Genomic DNA, 19,448 nt, shown 5'->3' with positions numbered 1-19,448 from the left:
GCACAGTTCCTTCGGTCAGCCCGGTCATCCGCCAGAGAACACCGTGCGTGACTTCGGATGTGGTGCTGTATGTGGACAAGGGTCCAACAATGTGTATCTCTGTTGGTAGCAGGGTGGATCCAGACAGTGTAAGAAATGCATCCTTTGTGAATTACACGGTGAACGTCACGCATTTGGCCTGCCAGCTGGAGGTCCCAAGTTTTTTTTCTCCTGCTTGAATTATGCACATGTTTTAGAAGAGAGAGAATGAATGAATGAATGAGAGGTGAGTTGCCAGGGCAGTGTGGGGAATGGTGATAATATTTTACAATCAAGTAATCCCTTGGTGATGGAATAAACACCCTTAGCAGCGTTGGCTCTCCCTGTGGCGGTGCCGGGCGGTGCAGCCGTGCGGGAACCATGGCGTGGCAGTGAGAGGGCGGGTGGAGCCGGGCACACCTGACGACTGTCTACCCACAGATCAGTTTGCTCTGTTTTTGTGCCACGTCGACTGGTCTCCTTTGGTGATGTTTTCTGACCCCGCTGTGTGTGAACACTCAGACTGTTGGTGAACAGGTGTGTGTGTGCATATAGCCGTATAGGTAACAGGTGCAATTTTGGATATGTTGTAAACTTGCAGTTTGTGTAATGAAGGGGTTATGAAACGTGGTTCATGTTTCATTACTGGATCCTCAATTCTCGGTTTGCAGCAGAGAATAGTTAAGGGTTTACATCGTTAAAGGAAGTACAGAAACGGATGCTTTGGCCATGCCCCCATGTGCTTGGCTAACATGGGATGGCTCATGGCATCTGTGTCTTGGCTAAGTGACAGGTTTGGGCATCTGGCCGCAATGGAGACTGCGCTGTCATAAAGTGTGCTCATGTTCTAAGGGGGAGCACCGCCTTCATCCAGGTCACGGAAAGGCAGCGTGTGATCCAGACCCACCACATGTGGTCTAGACTGCAAATCGCGACCAGAGTCGAGGGCCTGGTCCATCTTTGTGTACTTCAGACCCGGACTTTGCCTCGCTCTGTGGTCTGCCCAATATTACGACTTGATTCCTCCTCGGCGGGCCAAGCAGTGTTTTCATGAGCCTGTGGCTTTTCTGCCTGCAGCTTCTCCCAGATCAGCTGGTCTTGCTTCTGGAACGGCTCCTGGAACTGAAGACCCTGAGCCCGCACACCCTGCAGAGCCTCCAGAGGACCTACCGCCTCCAGGAGCAGGATGCTGAGGTAATGGGATGCCCCCAGGGCTCAGCAGCCACGAGGAAGATGGGCTGTTCTGTGGCTGTTCCAAGGCCTGGGCGCTGCTGTTCCCTGAGCACCAGCCAGAGCGCTCTGCCAAGTTAGAGCAGGCACCGTAGGGACAGCGTTGGCAGCATGCTGCCCGTGGGGCTTGGCAGTCATGCTGTGCTTGCCACTCAGGTATTTCTGGGTCCCAAATATTTTCCTTTCTTCTTCTTTTGCTTTTGTTGTTGTTTCATCTTGTTTGAAAAGCAAAGTTGGAGGAAGAACGACAGAACCATCTCTATCCACCGATTCACTCCCCAGATGGCTACGATGGCCAGGGCCAGGCGAGGCCTAAGCCAGGAGCCTGGAGCTTCTTCCGGGTCTCCCATGTGGGTAGCAGGAGTTGAGATCCTCGGGACATCCTCCACTGCTTTCCCAGGCCATCAACAGGGAGTTGGATGGGAAGTGGAGCAGCCAGGGCAGGAGCTGAAGTCCAGATGACATGCCGGTGGTGTTGCGGGGAGTGGCTTTACCTGCTCTGCCACTGCACCAGCTTCTGTCCCTCTTTCTGCTTAAGCTGTGCACATGGACACAGTCTCCTACAGCAGTGAGGGGGGGGCGGGACGGTTGTGAGTGGGGAACAAGCTGCTGGTGGCGCCGTCGTGTGGCTTGGATGAGTCAGGGCCCTCCTGCAGGCCTCCAGGCAGAGCAGGAAAGGTGAGTCGTGTGGCGGAAGTGAGAAGGAAACCTGGCAGCCGTGCTTGGAAAGTGAGGCTGCGTGTCAGTGGAGCAGGAATGTGGAGCTGTCCTAAGGTGAGTTCCAGGTTTGTCAAATACAAAATAGGTAAATATTTAGCACATTTAGTCATCTTAATGTTAAAAATTGCTAGAGCTTGTGGATAAAGGTCCTTCTATATGAGGCTGCAAAAATGCGAGGAACTTCTGTTTGTATTCAGTTGAAAGTAACTGAACATGTCTGAAACTTTCCAGGGTGCTGTAGCCGCCATTAGCCCCTAGTGCTCAACTTTCAACCATAGCTCTTTTGGGGAGACCAACAGTGGGGTATAGCAGGTAAAGCTGCCACCTGCTTCGCTGGCATTTCAGATGAACACTGTTGTTTTGTTTTGTTTTGTTTTGTTTTTAAAATCCCAGCTGTTCCACTTCTGATCCAGTTCCCTGCTTATGGCCTGGGAAAAACAGTAGAGAATGGCCCAAATGTTTGGGCTACCTAGCTTCAGCCTGGCCCAACCCTGGCTGTTAGGGCCATCTGGGAGTAGACCAGTGGTCTCGGTCTCTCTCTCTCCCCCTCCCTCTTTCTCTCTCTCCCTTCCTTTCCCTTTCTCTCCCCCTCTCCTTCTCTGTAACTTTCAGATAAAAAAGAAAGAAACATAGATATTTTGAATGAAGAGGTGCTGTGTCAAAATCCACCATGGATATTGAAGACATTATATAACAAAAGCAAATGTCTCCCTTTGATTACAATGTGCTAATGATACTTAAGATACGTTGGGTAGAATATTACAATAATGAATTTCAAGTCATTGAGATGGAGAGATTCAGAAAAGCCAGTTCCTTATGAAGTTCATAGGTGAGATCTATGTTATCGTGTGTCACGAGAAGGCAGGTGCACTTTGTCCCCAACCCAAGCTCATAGCAGGTGTGTCGCTGTTGCTGTCTTAAGCCAGCTCTTAGTATATCTGTCCCTAGGTGTTTGCAAATGCCAGACTGTTATTTTTAATGAGCGTTCAAAGACCATCCTATTAATAGGCATTGGGCTATGTTTTAATCAAGGCTGAACGTCCCTGGAATGCCAGGCCCCTGTGACAGACCCTGGGCAGACCAGGGTGCGGGGGATGAGAGCCGGGGCCAGGCACCTGTCGTCTGATGCCCGGAACCCAGGAGGTGGTCAGCTCTGTTCCTCTCACCCCACCCCCTACCCCTGAGACTTCTGGCACTAGAGACACATCCTGTCTTTCGCTCACAGTGCTGGTTGTTATATATAACCCCTTAAGCCTTGGAGAACGCAGCAGGCCCTATCTGGTTAGTGTTTCCTCTATGGTACACACACACACACACACACACACACACACACACACTCTCTTGCTCTCTCCCTCTCTCACTTGGTGGGTGCTGGGCATGGAGCAAGCAGGCACCATGGGTGAGGGTTGGATTATCTTGAGAACACTTTTGTCCCTAATCCAGCATCTTGATGAGATGTGGGGTGAGTTGGACTCCATGTCCCTGGACGGAGTAGACACCATGGGCTTCTCAGAAGGTGATGTTTGATGGGAAAGCCATGTGGAGCCGGCCCTGAAACAGAGGTTTGGGCTAGGCGTGTGCTGGAGTGGGGCTCCACAGGCTTCTCTCTGTGTGGGACCAGATGGTGACATCACAGGCCATACTGACCACAACCATTCAGCTTGGCTGTTGCCTTGGCTTGCCAGTAGACGCTGCCAGGGTGACATTCCTGGAGCCCGTATGATTTGCACGTCTCAAGGTGCTGCCATCCCAACCCCACCCGCCCCGCTTCCTCTTTTTGCTGTTTAAAGCTATTTGAAGATGCACACGCTATTCCTAGCGGTGGGCTCCTCTGGCCAGTGCCATCCTGTTTGCTACTCCCCATCCTGGGGGATGCAGAGCCAGGAGCCCTTGTCATGGCATACTGGTGCCAGCTTCCCTCATGGACGAGTTTCTGGGAAACAGCCAGCAAGAATCAGAAAAGCACCAGGGTTTGGGCTAACTCCAGGGTGTTTTCCGGAAAGCAGGAATGCAATGGCAGCATCGTTTGCCTTTATTTGCAGCCTGTTGCAACCACACAGATGTCATCGGGTAAATGGGAAGGTCTTGGGAACTCCATTTGATTCTTGGTCGAGGAGCTAAGAGCAGAGCTCCTGAGTGTGGCGGGAGTGTGGCACCAGGGAACTGAGTGTGGAAGGTGGCCCTGGAGCTGTGGTCCTGCCCAGGGTGCCCAGTGTAAGTCCTTGGGACTGGTGTGGAACAAAGTGTCGGGCGCAGGGGACACCAGCCCGCGGAGCTGGGCGTCCCTAGGGCAGAACCCTGCTGTCCTGTATGTGGGAACACCCCAGTCTGTCCCCAAGAGGAAGGAGAGGTGACATTATGTGGTCTGCCACGTGAGAGAAGTGAGCATGGGTGGGTGACACTGGCCACCTCACACCGTATCTGTCCTCGCCTTGCCACTCCTGGCAGGGTGGGCTGGGTCTAGCACCCCCTTGCAGAGTCAGCCTCTTGTATACCCGCCTTGCCCATGCCACCATCAGCCAGTGGACAGATGGACGGACAGAACAGGGACACAGCAGGTGCAGCCCCCCACACTGTGCTTCCATGTCAGGTTGTGATTCTGCCCGTGCCTCGTCCTGCCTCGTCCTGCCTCGTCCTGCCGTCTGTGGCGGGAGGCTGTGGGCCCCTCCGTCCTCTCTGCTCACCCTCCCCCCCGCTCACCCTCCCCTCTGCTTACCCTCCCCCCCACTTCCTTCACTGTCAGTCATCTTTTGTTCCTTCCCAGAGGAGCTGGATGGCACGGGTAGGCACAGTCTCTCTGCCACTGTGGAGTGATCGGTGGTGAGTGGGGTGCAGCGAGTGGGCCTCCAAGGTGTCACACAGACAGATAACTGTAGCACTGCTCCCCAGCATCCACCCGCTGATCCCGTGTCAGGGCAGTACCTCACTGCAGTCCTGGATCTGGGTGCGCACCAGAGCTCTGCCCAACAAGCACCATCCCAGTACCTTGTGCTTGCAAGGAGGACCAGTGCCAGGGCACCAACCCCAACCCCGGGGTGCCCAGGGACACCCGCAGAGTCCCTCTTCCCTTGAGATGGCATTACTAAGCCAGCTGGCCTGCCAGGAAACCCCCCTGAACTGTCAGGAAGGCCCCGGGGTGAAATAAGCCCCAGGAGGCATGTGTGTTGTACCCATCAGCGAGGAGGACGTTGCGGCAGGTGGACGGAAGTGACCGTCCAGGGTAAAGGTCAGGCCGTGCGGGGAGCTCCCAGCTGGGCACTCGGCCCCTTCCTCCCGGCAGCTCAGATGTTCCTCCTTAGGTCCCTCGTCGCGACATCTTGGCAGGTGCACCAGCAGAGTTCTGTTCCCTGTTGCCCAGATGTGGCCAAGCTCAGGTTGCAAAGCAGAAAGCCGCAGATGCCGAAGCTCAGCTGAACGTGGCTTACGACCAGCGAGGCTTCCCACCATCAGGCTTGTCATGAAGTCAGGATAGTGCTGGTGAGGACACAACCCAGTGTCCGGCCCCGCGGCTCCATTCCCTTCCCGGAGTTCTGGGCGGGTTTGTGCTTTTAACCCTCATGCCTTCGTAGGACACGAAGGAGCTGAGGTTCCTGTGTGATTCCCTGGTTCGTGTGTGGTCTCTATTTGCCTAATGACACACATCCACAGTATTCCAAAACACCACTTCAGAGTCACAGAGTTCTCTTGGCATTGTTTCCCTAAGGTTTTCTTTCTTGGTCCATCAGTCCTGCCACCCGGGAAAGCCACCAAGTCTCTTCCTGTCCCACTGTGATGAAGGGGCAAAGGCAAACAGACAAAATTGAGTTTAAGGTGACCAAGTAAAAAATATTTTTTTTTCCTTTTGGCTAATATTCCTTGTGTTCCGAGGCTAGGAGCAGTGTTTTTGTTTTGTTTTGTTTTGTTTTGTTTTACCATGAATTATTTCAGCAAACTGTGGCTGGTCAGATGTTTGTAACACAAACGAAGAACAGGAGAAAACACGGAGGCCTGGGTGGCACAGTATAGCTAACTTTCCTCCAAAGGACCTTTTAAATACTCGATTAGTTGAGAATTGACCTGCTGAAATGGAGGTGACAACAAGCAATGAAGCGAATGCTCTGCCAGGTAAGCTTTCAGCTGCAGGTCCAGCCAGTCTTCATTAGGAAAGTGGCTTTGACTGTTTCTCGGTCCTGGTCATCTACTGTTCCTTGTTGTTGGCTTCTTCCAGGGTGTAGCAGCAGCCTGTCAAATCTTACAGATGCCTGAAGACTCAGGGTGTCACCTGTGTGGCTGTATGCGTCTTCTGGTTTGTGTGTGTGTGTGTGTATGTTTGTGTGTGTGTGTGTGTGTGTCTGTCCACTGGCTATGTGTGTACTTGCTTAGTGTGTCTTCCAGGCTGTGTGTGTATGGGTGTGTGTGCTGTTTCCCAAGCTCTATGTGTGTGTGCCTGTTTCCGGCTTGTGTGTGGCTGTGCGCCCCTCTCCTGCCCAGGCTGTGGCGCCGTCCTCAGAACAGTGAGCTCTCTCGTTTGCCCAGACCTCCAGGTGGCGTTGCCCTGGTGGTCTTCTTCCCCATGTAGCCGGGAGACCATGCATGTCTCCTTTCCTCTTCTTCCTGTGCAGGGCCCTTGAGTGAGCTAAGTACACAAGGTCCTGTGGTTGCTCCCAGGGCCCGAGAGCTCCGTGTCGCTGCTGATTCTGCAGCAAATGCCTGGAGCTGCCACAGCTCTGTGCACGTGGGCACGAGCCTGTGGACAGCACGCCTCCAGGGTCCTGCAGCAGCACCCTCGTGTTGCTCTGCTTCCCCACGGGTCTCTGCACAGCATGGCGCAGGAGGGCATGAGGAGTGCCTAGCAATGCCCGGGCCTCAGCACCCTAGAACGTGTTCCCCATGCCTTCATTGCATGCACATAATGGTACTTTGCAAATTTGAAAACACAACTAACAGAAAGACACCAGCTCAACTCTGTAGGGAAGAGATTTTTAGGGGGGGGAAGGAGGGCAGTTAAGCTGCTCAGTCTGCTTGTTGCTTTGCTGCAGCCTCGGTTGAGCCACGGGGAGCTGTGTTCCATCAACCACCTGGTCTTGCCCATCTGTGGGTAGAAGCAGATGCCCAGGCTGGCAGGAAGTCACCGAGCACTGTGGGGGTGGGCTGGGGGTGGGGCGTGAGGAGGGGTTACCAGCCAGCTGACACCTAGCCGACTCAGTCTGGGCCTGACCTCAGGCCCCAGCTGGCTTGCTCAGGGAGAACACCCTTGGCCCACTAGACCCTGCTCAGCATGGCTGTCGGGGAAAAGGCTCGAGTGAACCTTGTTGAGGTGCAGGTCACAGACCATGCAGACAGCCCACAGTGCAGTCGTTCTGAGAGCCTTTCATCCAGCCACGCCCCAGCCACCGGCAAAGGAAGCCCAGTGCTGGGTGCATTTTGTCCAAGGCCACCTCTGCCACTTCTGCATCTCTCAACTTGGAGTGGACGGACTCGTGGGAGACTCTCCGACCTTCGTGGCTTCTCTTCGCTTGGCGTGGCGCTCGCAGCATCTCCTGGTGTGCAGGGCATGCCTCCTCGCCGTGCGGTGTTTCAGTCAGCGGCATGGGCTGCGTCGGTAGCTGAGCGTCTGGGTAGCAGGGACTGGTAGCTGTGAGGGGTGCTGCCATGTGAATATTTGCCATCCGTGTTCGTGCTGTGTTTTCCCTTGAGTGGCGTGCTCAGCTGTGTGGTACCTGCTCACCAGCTTCAGGTGGCTTCCCTGGGGGCTGCACCATTTGACACTCTGACCAGCAGGTCCATGTCCTCCCCCCTCCTCCCCTGGCCGCCATGGTTCCCCACCAACACTTGGTTTTACCCTTTTAAGTTTTAGCCATCTTTTGGGGGGCATGAGGCGGTATCTTGTAGTTTTCATTTGCCTTTTGCTGTAGACTGATGACAGTGCGCATCTTATCAGGCACCTGCTGACCATCCGCGCATGTTCTTTAGAGAAACGTCCAGGCGGACCCTGTGCTAACAGACCAGTGTGTCAGCAAGTCAACAGCGCTCACAGTTCTTGTTCGAGAAAACTTTGCTTATCTTTTATCTATGAAGCCGAGAGACAGAGAACATCCCGTGTCTTCATCTGGCGGTGGTTGGGCCTGGGCAGGAGCTGGGAACACAACCCAGATCTCCCACATGGATGACAGGAAGCCAGAATGAATATCCTGCTGTCCCTTTGCAGCTCCCATGGGTCCGAGTCTTAGAGTTAATAGCCGTTACAGAGAGAGTCTGGTGTTCTTCTGTGTGGTGGAGATGGGCTGAAGAGGCCCTTCCCGACCTTCAGGTGTCGGCTAGACTGGCTTCTTCCTAGTGACCCACTGGCCTCGTTGCCAGCTGCTTGTTGGGTCCTTCAGTGGCACCTGTCACTAAGCGGCATCTACACCAGAGAGCCTGGGCCGGACTCAGCGGTCTAGTTAGTACCAGTGCCTATGTGAGAGTGGCTTTCTAGGCTGCGTGCCTGACACAACAGAGTGGTGGGGGGTCACATGAGCCCCTCTGGGATGGGGGGACAAGACACCGGGGGCCCCACAGTGCCTGTTGGAGAAGTTCCTGAAGTGGCCGTTGCACTGTGTCCTACAGGTCAGTGAGGGCAAGAAGGAAGGGGGCGGCAGGCCTTGTTTCCGGAAGTTAGTGTCCCACGGTGGACTGGGTGTCTGTCTGCCAGTTTTGGTGGGGGAGGAGCAGAGATCTTCCTGCTACCACCACCACCACCACCACCACCACCACCACCACCACCACCACCATGACATGGGCTTTCCACGTGGAAGTGCTGGGGCAGGGCTGGACTCCAGAGAGCCCCCTGACTGTCACCGTGTTACCTGTAGGAGGAGAAGAAGGCTGAGTGCCTCCTGGATATGGCACGGCAGGTGAGCTGGCTGCCTGTTGCATCGTATGGCTTTGATGTTTGTCATTACTCTTGACTCTTCGCATCATCCCCACGTGCCTGTGGGGCGGGGGAGGGCCCGCAGCAGTTGGGGAGCTGTCACACACACAACCCCGTGGGGCACCTTGCAGCAGCTCCAGCTCTAACCTGCGAAGCTCTAGGAGGGCCTGCTCATCCGGCAACAGAGGAGGTGACTTTCAGTACCCATCCTTCCCAACCGCCACCAGACAGACACATTTTAGTTTCAGAAATAACGTTCACATGGCAGCCACTGGGGAGCTGGGAGCCAGCAAGGTGAGGGCGAGCATGCGGGGCCCAAGGGTGTCTGTCCCCTGCCTGCGCTGGGGTCTCCTCTCCCAGGAGGGGGCGAACAGACAGCCCGCCAGCCACCCGCCCAGCACAGGCTCTCCTCTGTCCTCCCCGCCTCCCAGCGGCAGGAAGCCCACTTGAAAGCCAAAGTTAAATCTAATTGAAGGACATAAATCGAGAAAGCAGGTTTGTTTATTGTAATGTAGACTTATTAACTTACCAAAGCCATGAGCTTTGGTCTTTTCTGTTTACAGACACAGAGTGGAGCTCGGAGTGAGCTTTAACGGGCTCCCCAGAGCATGCTCCCCTGGGTAGGGGTTTTTCTTTTTCTTTCCTTTTTTTTTTTTTTTTCCTTCAGCAGTAAATTTCAAAAATCAAAAGGATGGGGACGAGAAGGGAGTGCTTCCTGTCATAAATAGGGCGGGTGGCACTCTTCAAAGCGTTTTATAGCTTCCAACTGCGCATTATAATTTCAAAGTAGCTGGAACGCATTCAGGGCCTTCAGAAGCTGCACGCGTTCATTCAGAAACCTTTTGGGAGCACGTCCCCCATGCCGCATGGGCAGAGGTGGCGAGCAAGATGGCCCGGAGGCTGCCACCCGCACCAGGCTGGCATGTGTAAGCTGAAACGCCCAGCACAGTGAAGGGAGATGTACAGGCTGTGACACAGCTTGGAGAGTGGCCAGTTGAGGGGGACCCTGACCAAGCAGTCATGACTTAAGAGCTGTGGACTCTGTTAGATGCTCAGTGTGTGTGTGTGGGGTGAGCAGGCCAAGGTGGTGGCCAACCCTGGCACCCCGAGTGCAGCCTTCACGTTGGGCAGACTGCTCCCCGACACACTGGGGCATTGCCCTTTGCCGTTTTTATCTGAAGACTGACAGGCTCCGGGAGCTGTGGCGGACGATAGGAGAATGTCCCGTTGACTTCAGTGACCGTGGGGTTACCGACCGTGGCAAGTGAGGGGCAGGCAGACACCCGGATCGGGGCGGCCGGGTGGTCTGTGTGCGGGGGTCCTCCGTAGCCCTGTCTAAGCGCAGCGCGAGGGGGCCTGGCAGTGCACGAGCCTCGCCTGGCCCCATCTGGCTCCTGGTTCTGTCAGGTGATGGCGTGTGGACAGCCAGGCACAGGCTGGGGCTTCGGCGGAGTCTGGAATCTGTCAGGTCACTCTGCTCAGTCTCTTGGAAGTCACTTTCATTACTCAGGTACAGTAGTTGTGTGAAACACTGCTTTTCAGACACACACACACATTAATAAGGGCTGGTGTGGTGTAGCATGTTAAGCTACAGCCTGCCACACCACCTTCCCCTGTCAGAGTGCTGCTTTGAGCCCCAGCTGTTCCGCTTCTTACCCAGCTTTCCTGCTGACATGCCTAGGGAGGCATCAGAGTACGGTCCGAGTGCTTGGGCCACCCTGCGTGGGAGACCCAGACAGAGGTCATGGGTCCCGATTTCTGCTTGGCCCAGCCCTGCCCATAGTGCTGCCATCTGGGGAGTGAACCAGTGCTGGGAGGTGTGTGTGTGTGTGTCTGTCTGTCTGTCTGTCTCTCTTACTCTCTGCCCCTACCCCCATCTTTCACATCAACCAGTAAATCTTTTTTGTGGTTTTACTTGACAGAGAGGGGGAGGCTGAAGCCAGCCTGGGGCCCCTCCCTGTTCGGGGCTGCCCACCTCCTGTCGTGGAGCTCGGAGTGGTGTGTCCTGCTTACAGGAACCCTGGACAGCAGTGCTGCTGGCTCAGGTACTTCCCGAGGACCTTTCCTGTCACCTTCGTGGAAGTCTGACCTGAATCCCAGGCTCCTGGTTTGTTTCCAGGCTCAGGCTGTTGTGTGGGTGCACGTGGTTCCATCCTGTGGGCCACCCAACCCTTTCACGACAGGAGGCACAAAGGTCCCAACTTCTCCAACCACCCTGAGTGTGCAGTTCAGCTCTGTTGGGGGAGCCTGGGCTGGCCTGCTGAGCTACCTGTGGCTGGGAGAGCTGCTAATCTCCCCTTCCTCTCCCTTCTTCCTGGAAGAGGGGCCCATGAGTCAGCCTGCAGGACAGCCCCGCGGGCCTTCCTCCAGTCCTTGGGAGAAAAAGGGGCGAGACCCTGCCTTAGCAATGCTTCTGACGCAACACCATGCCTTCTGGTCTCCCCAGAGAGCTTACATCCCCTGTCCTACAGCCCAGGGCAGGGCCTGCCAACATCACAAGGCCTCATGGTCCTGAGGGCAGCCAGTCAGACTCCGCTTCCTTGGTCCCTGCATTTCCTCTGAGCCTCTGGCAGAGGGGACACCCGCAGAGGGTGCTCCTGTTGGCTTTGGTCTGACAGGACACCAAAAGTAGCTTGCCCCTTGGCTCCACTCACAAGTTAATTACAAAGCAGGTCTGTCCACTGGTCAGCTGCGTTGAGGGCTACATCATTTCTAGGCTGTAGCCACCAGCACCGCCCCACCCCGCCCTGGCTCTCAAAACCTCCATCTTTGTCTTTAGCAGTCAGGGAGCAGCTGATACAAGGACGATGCTTTGAGCCTCTGGCCAGGGCTACCAAGTCTCCCCTGGAGCTGGAAGGAGACTGGAGATGCCACCGCCACCGTGTTCCATGGGGGTGGCAAGTGGCTGTGTGGAATTTGCAGTGTGGCCGGCTGGGTTCTGTAGACAGCACCCCTCTGACGGCCCGTGAGCCTCCTGGCCTGTGGAGCCGTGCGCAGCTCTGAAAGGCCTTGTTGTCTGGCTCTGCTCTTCGGCAGCTGGGAGCGGAGGGTGGGTCTGCTGCCTTCAGGGCTCAGAAGATGGATCTGCTTATGAGCAGCGACAATGTACGCTATTGCCTGGGCTGGGAGGAGTGGAAGTGCTGACTTCATGCTGGTGGTCAAAGGGCCTCTGTCATCCGCCGTGCCTGGGCCCGGGACCCTCTGCTGCTCCTGGGAAATGGACCCCGACTGATGTCCGAGGAAGCACAGGGTTCGTGCGTGGAGATGATGTAGGCTGTTGCTGCAAGAGGTCTCTTCCCCCTCCCTGCCCCAGTCCCGCCCAGTCTCGGGGATACTGCCAAGGGCTCAGTAGTCAGGTCGCAAAGGAGTAGGAATGGTTTGAAGTTCTCACAGGCAGGTAGGTCCTTAGCGGGTGAAGTCACTGCCTGAGACGCTGGCATCCTGTGTCAAAGCCCCGGTTCAAGTCCCAGCTGCTCCACTTGCAAGCTCTTAGCTCTCATGGCACACCTGGGAGACCAGGCTGGAGCTCCTGACTTGGGCCTGCCCAGTCCCGGCCACTTGGGGAGTGAACCAGTAAGCCATTCTCTGTCTGTCTTGTAACTAAGCATAACAGTTTTTAGAAACCAATAAAAATGCTGAGCTGAAATGAAACTGTGCCTCAAGGTCCCAGGACATGAAAGCAAGCCAGCCCATCTGTGCCCTCGTGTGTTGGCCATGGGGAGGTGCCCTCCATTGTCACAGAGCTCTCACGCAGGAGCCTCTGCTGGCCAGGGAGCACGGGAGAGGCACGTGGCTGCTGTCCCTTGTGCAAACGCAGACCAGGCCTGGGAGCAGTGGGGCCCTGCACGGTCGATCCCAGCCACGGGCATTCTGTGATGTCAGCTGGGTGGGCCACTCAGCGCTCCTCTCCCATGCTCCTAGCTGGGAATGGTTTAGGGGCCACCCCTTCCCCATTAGGGTCAGCTGGCCAGAAAGAAGAGGCACTTGTGCGGGAATGTGGGGCGATTTCGCAGTCCAGCCCACTCCCCACTGATGGAGAGGCTCTCCACGGCGCTCCGGGGCCCTGTGGCTCACCGGCCCTCCTGCTCTGTGTTTGCAGGTTCGTCACCGCTGGTGCGAGCTCGTGGTGAAACACAGGCACAGCAGGGCGTACGGGCAGGTGGAGCGCTTCCTTCAGGAGGACCAGGTACGGGCTGTCAGCGTCGCTCTGTGTGTGTGCGCACACACGCACACATGCACGCACACACGCACAACCTCTCCCTCAGCCACCGTGGAAAGGCATGTGCAGGCCGCCCTGGGTACGTCCCTTAGCATGCTGCTCACCCCTGCACCAGCTTCGCTCACTGATGACGGGGGAAACTGGATGCTCTCCTAAGAGCCATGTGGGGGCCTACCCCTCAAGGTCCCTCCCCCAACCGGGTGAGCCCCTGAAGGGAGCCGTCTGTGCAGCCCATGGGTGGGTGGAGAGTGGGGGCAGGGTGAACAAAAGGACTTTTGATGGGGTCTCGGGTGGGGGAGGGGGTAGCCGCCAGAAGGGCTTGTTATTCTCACAAAGAGGAGCACGTGACTTCGTAGCAGAAGAAATGTCACATTTGCACAGTGGAGCAGGAGGGCAGAACCCCCAAAGCAGCCTGTCGAGCCTCAGCGTGGGAACTCGGCCACTTGGGACAGCACCTTGCAGCGCCCTGGTTTTCGGTCTTGTGCAGTCCCTGAGCTGCATCTGCAGGTCACCCCAGCAGGATGGGATCCGTGGCTTAAGCACAAGGCAGTGGGCACACCATAGGGCAGAGCGCGGGGGTGGGGGTGACTTCCAGAACCCAGCTGGCATTGCTGCAGCCAGGGCTGAGCTGAACAGCTGCAGGTCACTGTGCTTGGGCAGCGGGGAGAAGAGGGAGTCGTGATGGCCTCGCAGCAGCAGCTCTTGGGAGCTCCCAGCTCCATCGGCACGCACAGCGTTCCCTCAGTGGGAGTGTGAGGAAGCTGGACTCTGTCCTGGACACTGCCCTCTCTGTGGAAGTGCACCCTTGCCACCCTCCCCAGGGGAACCCCTAGGCTGTGGCCACAGAGTCGGGCATCTCCTGGTTTGTCATCCGGCACGACCCTGCGCAGCGGCGACAGGCCGTGGAGGTGCGCCACCTTTGGCCCTGACGTCCGCTGCCCTCTGCCCCACAGGCCATGGGCGTCTACCTGTACGGGGAGCTGATGGTGAGCGAGGACGCCAGGCAGCAGCAGCTCGCCCGCAGGTGCTTCCAGCTGGCCCGGGAACAGATGGACAAGTCGTCAGCCAAGGTGGTGGCCGAGATGCTGTTCTGAACAGGTGACTGTCCCTTTGCCGCCTCTGTCATGTGGCTTTCAGCAGACCGTCCCCGGTAGGGCCCATGGAACCCCGACATGCACACACCGTCAGCAGCGTATTCCCTCTGGGGAGTGACCAGTGGCCTGGGAGAGCGGGCAGGATGGGTGCCTGGGCATCGTTTCGGCAGCCCTGGGCACTGAGGTTGAAGGGAGCATCTCACAGGAGTCGGAGGAGAAGGCTGGCTCGGGCACCGTCCCTGGGCTGGGTAGGAACAGGGAGTGTCCAGTGTTGTCCATGACTGACCATGAGGCTGGTGAGGGTCCCCAGCCACATGAGTGCCACCCTGCGCTGGACAGTGGGCAGCCAGTCAGGTTTTCGCCATGTGTTGTCATGGCACACTGCCCCCACAACACACACACACGTTGGGGTTATTCAGTCCCCTGGGACTGGCCTGGTGGTTGACCTCCTGGAGTTGAGTTTGTAAATGTGAATTTCAACCGTGAACACAGTAGCAGTTCATAGAGCTTTGTGAGTGCCACAAGGTTGTGTGTGTGTTCTTGCACACCCACGCCTGTTTTTCTTCTAACAACCTTGGCCATGGCGGCATCTGTTTTCAAGGTTATTAATGTGATAGAGTAGGAATGTCTGGCTTTGGACCCGTTTGAAAACTCAGCATCCGATCGGAAGCGTTTCTTTTTAGCATATCACATGGCTTCTCTGTAAGTAGCAAGTCTCCTGGACGTCAGAGGTTCTGGGTTATCGGTAACCCAGTGTTGGGCATTTAGTCTGCCTCCAGGGCCTTAGCCTTCTGGAAGCCATTCCTATGTGTTTACAGGGACAGTTCACCTGAGGGAACTTGAGCGGGGGACAGGGGGTGGTGGCAGGGGGCTCGGCAACAGTGTTCATCGCAAGGGCCAAGGTCTTTTGGCTTTCCCCGGACGGAGCAAGAGTTGGGGGATGGCCGCACCCGTCCTCAAGCGTCTGTGGACAGGCCAACCTCAGACACACAGTTGTGGTTCAAACTCGCCTTAGCCAGGCATATTTTTCAGTTGAGTCCAGGGAAAGGGGGAGGAGCCAGCATGAGGCCAGCCATGCCTTGGAGCCAACCCGGGAGGACCACGGCAGAGCCCAGGGTGACTGGGACCACATTGCTTCTCCCTCCAGTGGGCACAGTAGCAGCTCAGTCGCCTCCCCTCTTGTCAGAGAGCTCCATGCCCATGCCTGACCTCCTGGGTTGGGGCAGGGGACAGGAGGAGCCATGCCCCCATGGCATGCCCCAGGCCCCTCAGGTATACTGCATGGTGGGGAAGGCCCCCGTCCAGAGGGTTTAAGGTCTGTGTGGTCATCTTTAGGTCCTTCTGGGTGAAAAAAAAAAAAAACTTGACTTCCGCCTCTGAGAGGCCAGCTGGATGTTCGGCAGACGGCAGCGGGCCATGAGCGTGGAGGCTGTGGGGACAGGGCAGGTGCTGCCCCTGAGTGCTCTGGCTGCTTGGGTTCCTGGCATGCTGATTTGTGACTTCAGATTAAAATCACATTGCCAGGGATTACCACGCAACCAAGACCTTGGCTGCTCCTCCGGAAACCTGCGGTGGCTTGCTCGCTCAGTTGCTCGCTCTCCACAGTTGGGGAGAAGAGACACGCATCTCGCTTGCAGCTCCTTGGAAACGCCCGAAGCCGCCAGCCCCGTTAAGTCCCGCGGGGGCGCACCGACTTCTCTGACAAGGTGCAGAGCTTAGCTGATTGGTGAACAGTGATTGGTTTCCGCCTTGTTCACAGTGGCTAAGTTCTGCACCTGAAGAGAAGGTGAGATGGGGGCAGCCGCGGCGAGCGTCCGGTCCGGGCCTTGGAGCACCGTCCCCTGCAGGAGGAGAGGCTGCCCGGCATCCCCCACACACCCCTAGGGCAGCAAGCGGCGTGGGGTGGGTGGCTCGCGTACCCCCGGAGCCGGCGGGAGCTGAGCGCATCCTCCCATCCTAATCACCAAGACACAGCACCTGCATGGAAGTTCCTGGGGTGTGCATGCCATGAACTCTCTTGTATTCACAGTCTACCAGGTGCGGCCGCCGCCCACGCGAGGAGAGTTCCCCTCCCCACAAGCAGGCGGAGGTCCCGGCCCCCTCCTCCCCAGCACACACACACTCACACGCGCACACACACCGGGCTGCGATTGGACCCGCCCTCCGGTGCCTACTGAGCTGATATCAGTTCTCGTTTCACACACTGGCTCAGTTCAGCAGGAACAGGAGTCGAGCCCTCGAGCAAAAAAGCCTCCCCGTTCTGCACCCGAAGACCGGCGACCCCGCAGCGCGTCCACTTGTATGTGCTCCTGTGGTGGGTGGAGGGTGGATGGGTCGCGCAGCAGCTGGGCCACCACAAAGGGGCCAGGCGCGGATGCTTCTTGAAAGTGAATCCGTGGGTGATGGGAGTGAGGTGGGGACGGAAGGGGGTGTCTCTCCAGGTGCGGGGTGTCTGGGCGGCAGCCCGTCCCCTCCAGTCCTCTGGTGGGAGTTCCCGCTCACGCAGGCGTGCAGAGCCGCTTCCCTGCCCTGACCAGGCCTGGGAGTTGACTGCTGTCTCTTTTGCAGGGAAGACAGCAGCCAGCTTCCCTTTGCTGACCACTGACCCTGGATGGCACAGCAAGGGGGGCGGGACCCTGCCTGCCTTGGACCCCATCTGCCATGCAAGGTGGCAGGCGGAGCAGAGGCCAGCAGCTGTTAGCACACCTGTCGGCACCTGGAGACACCGAGCCGCCTGCACGCGTCTCCACAGCCCTGCGTCCTGGGACCCCTGGACTCCCTTGGATGTCACTGCAATGCATTTTCATACAGTTCTGCTGAACTGTTTTGACCGATACATCCAACATTTGGATTTCAAGTTTTTAGTGTCTTTTAAATTATTTTTTTGTAAAGGAATCTAAACTGTTCTAATAAAAGTGTAATGGATTTGGTTTTTGTGTGTTTGTCTGTGTATATGTCCCGATTTGCTTCTGAACTTGCTGCCTTTTAGAAATCAAGAAAAACATGTTCAAGAAAAAGCATTTCTCTACATTCCGGATCTCCTGCCTCACTGGCCTCCTGCTAGTTTGCAAGGTGACACAATAGCTCAGTGGGCCGCAGGTGCCGGCATCCCATATGGATCCCAGTTTGTGTCCCTGCTGCTCCACTTCCAATCCAGATTCCTGCCTACGGACTGAGAAAGCAGAGGAGGAAGGCCCCAGGTGCTTAGATCCCTGCACCCACATGGGAGACCCAGCAAAAGCACCTGGCTTCACATCAGCTCAGCTCTGACCATGGCTGCGCGTTGGGGAATGAACCAGAAAATGGAAGATCTCTCTGCCTCTCCTCCTCAGCGCTACCTCAAATAAAAATAAATCTTAAAAAATCTGGAGGGACCGGCCCAATGGCTCAGTTGGCTAGTCCTCCACCCTGCAGCACCAGCATCCCATAGAGGTGGCAGTTCGTGTCCTGGATGCTCCACTTCTGATCCAGCTTCCTGCTTAGGGCCTGGGAAAGCAGCAAGGCGAACGCTGAAGTCAGACCCAAAAGCAGCTCTTGGCTTCAAACCGGCCCTATGGCCACTTGGGGCGTGAACAAGATGGAAGATCCTCCCTCTGTAAAGCTGCGTTTCAAATTAAAAATAAAAAGGAAAAGGAATCAATGAGTTTGGGTGTGGCCTCTCCACTGAAATACAGAATCAGTTAACTGGAGTCTGAGGTGATGTGGTCCCCCCCCACCTTGTTTTTTTTTTTTTTTAAAGCAGAATCTAGGAACACACTTACCCTTCCTAGAGGGGCCCTGGCGGTTTGGGGTGCAGAGGTGGGGCTGCCCCGTCTCCCCTGGCTCCTGGGTCAGCAGGAGCCTTTGCTTCCTCAGGCCCAGGAGGCCCTCGGGGCTTGTCTCTGGAAGGAGAGTGTGACCAGTTTGAGTCAGTCTGCAAACACTTGTGAAGACAGAGGACTAGAGAGAGCTGCCTCCCCTGGGGCGGAACAGGAAGGAGGCCCCCTGCCCGCGGCCGGCCTCTGCTTTGAGCTGGATTGGGGCCCTGTTTGTCCAAGAAGCTGAGGCTGTGCCTTTCTTTTGGAAACCACCAAGGCATGGAGGTGGTAGTGCATGGGGTAGTTTTGCACAAAGACTGCTAACCCCCTGGTTCTGGAACGCTGTGGTTGGGGTGGGACAGCAGGAAGGCTCCTCAGGCCTGCACATGCGAGCGACAGCCTTGGCAGGGGCCCTGCCTATGCTGTGTGTCATCCAGAATGCAGGCCAGGCACAGGATGTGGGAGGGTGGCCCCCTGATCCCCGTCTGGCCTCAGTGTTCCTAGCCCACCCTGAGGCTGCCCCTAGGAGGAGCTGACGGGGTGCCGCAGTCGGGGTGCCCTGAGCCTGGCGTGGGCCACAGTCTGCTTAAGAATCCAACACCAGTGCTAAACCCTAAGGAAAAAAGTTATTGGGGCCGATGCTAAGGTATAGCATCTTACAATGAGCACTAGTTTGAGTCCAGCCTGCTCCACTTCCCATCCAACTCCCTGCTAATTAATGCTCGTGGGAAAGCAGCAGCAGATGGCCCAAGTGCTTGGGCCCCTGTCACCCACATGCAGGACTCAGAGTCCAAGGCCTCTGGCTTCAACACAGGCCTCCTGTTGGCAGACATACTGGGACTAAACCAGCAGATAGGGGTTCTCTCAGTCGCCCCCCCACCCAACTCTGCCTTTTCAAGATTGATTTAAAACATGGACTGTCTTGCATTTCCTGGTTTACTCCTCAGGATGTGCACCATAACCAGGACTGGGCCAGCCAGGAGCTTAGGAACAGCATCTTAGTCTCCCACACAGGGGGCAAGGACCAAGTCCTGGGCCCTTGCCCCCAGTCTGCCAGGCGAGTACCCACAGATGGGCAGTGCAAGCAGACAGGACTTGAACCAGGCCTCCGATACAAGATGCAAGCATCAGAGGGGACTGCTTAACCCACTGCACCCCACACCCACCCCCAGCACGGAACTGTTAAGTGATTGGATTTGGAGGCATTGCCTTGCGTTAGCAGCTGTCAGCTCACAGAGGCTGTGCGTGGGATGAGTGGGCAGTGCACTGCAGACACACAGGCTCTGGGCACGGGTGTCTGAGACCTGCAGTGGTTTCCGGTTCCTGGGGCTTGGTGGGAAGGATGTGGGTGTGTGGGACCCCTGGGGGCCACTACTGTGGGTCAGGCCTCCGCAGTCAGTCACACAGTTGAGTGGCGTCCGGGTCTGCCCCAGCACATTCCCTATTCCTTCCGGTGAACTGAGACCACCAGCAGAGAGAGG

General features: G+C 56.6%; 1 protein-coding gene across 1 annotated transcript in view; it reads left to right on the top strand.

Annotated features, from left to right (window-relative positions):
- The window catches only part of AOPEP (aminopeptidase O (putative)), a 274,924-nt gene extending 257,824 nt beyond the window's left edge, over positions 1-17,100 (top strand). The window contains exons 14-17 of the mRNA XM_058657305.1: positions 1,096-1,212; positions 12,957-13,043; positions 14,030-14,174; positions 16,739-17,100. Coding sequence (XP_058513288.1) covers positions 1,096-1,212; positions 12,957-13,043; positions 14,030-14,170 — 345 coding nt within the window. The 3' untranslated portion in view covers positions 14,171-14,174; positions 16,739-17,100. The remainder of the gene's footprint in view (positions 1-1,095; positions 1,213-12,956; positions 13,044-14,029; positions 14,175-16,738) is intronic.
- The last annotated feature ends 2,348 nt before the right edge of the window (positions 17,101-19,448 follow it).

Source organism: Ochotona princeps, chromosome 31 (assembly GCF_030435755.1).
Source record: "Ochotona princeps isolate mOchPri1 chromosome 31, mOchPri1.hap1, whole genome shotgun sequence".
Taxonomy (NCBI): Eukaryota; Metazoa; Chordata; class Mammalia; order Lagomorpha; family Ochotonidae; genus Ochotona; species Ochotona princeps.
The sequence above is the reverse complement of the archived record's forward strand: the minus strand, read 5'-3'. Positions and strand labels throughout refer to the sequence as shown.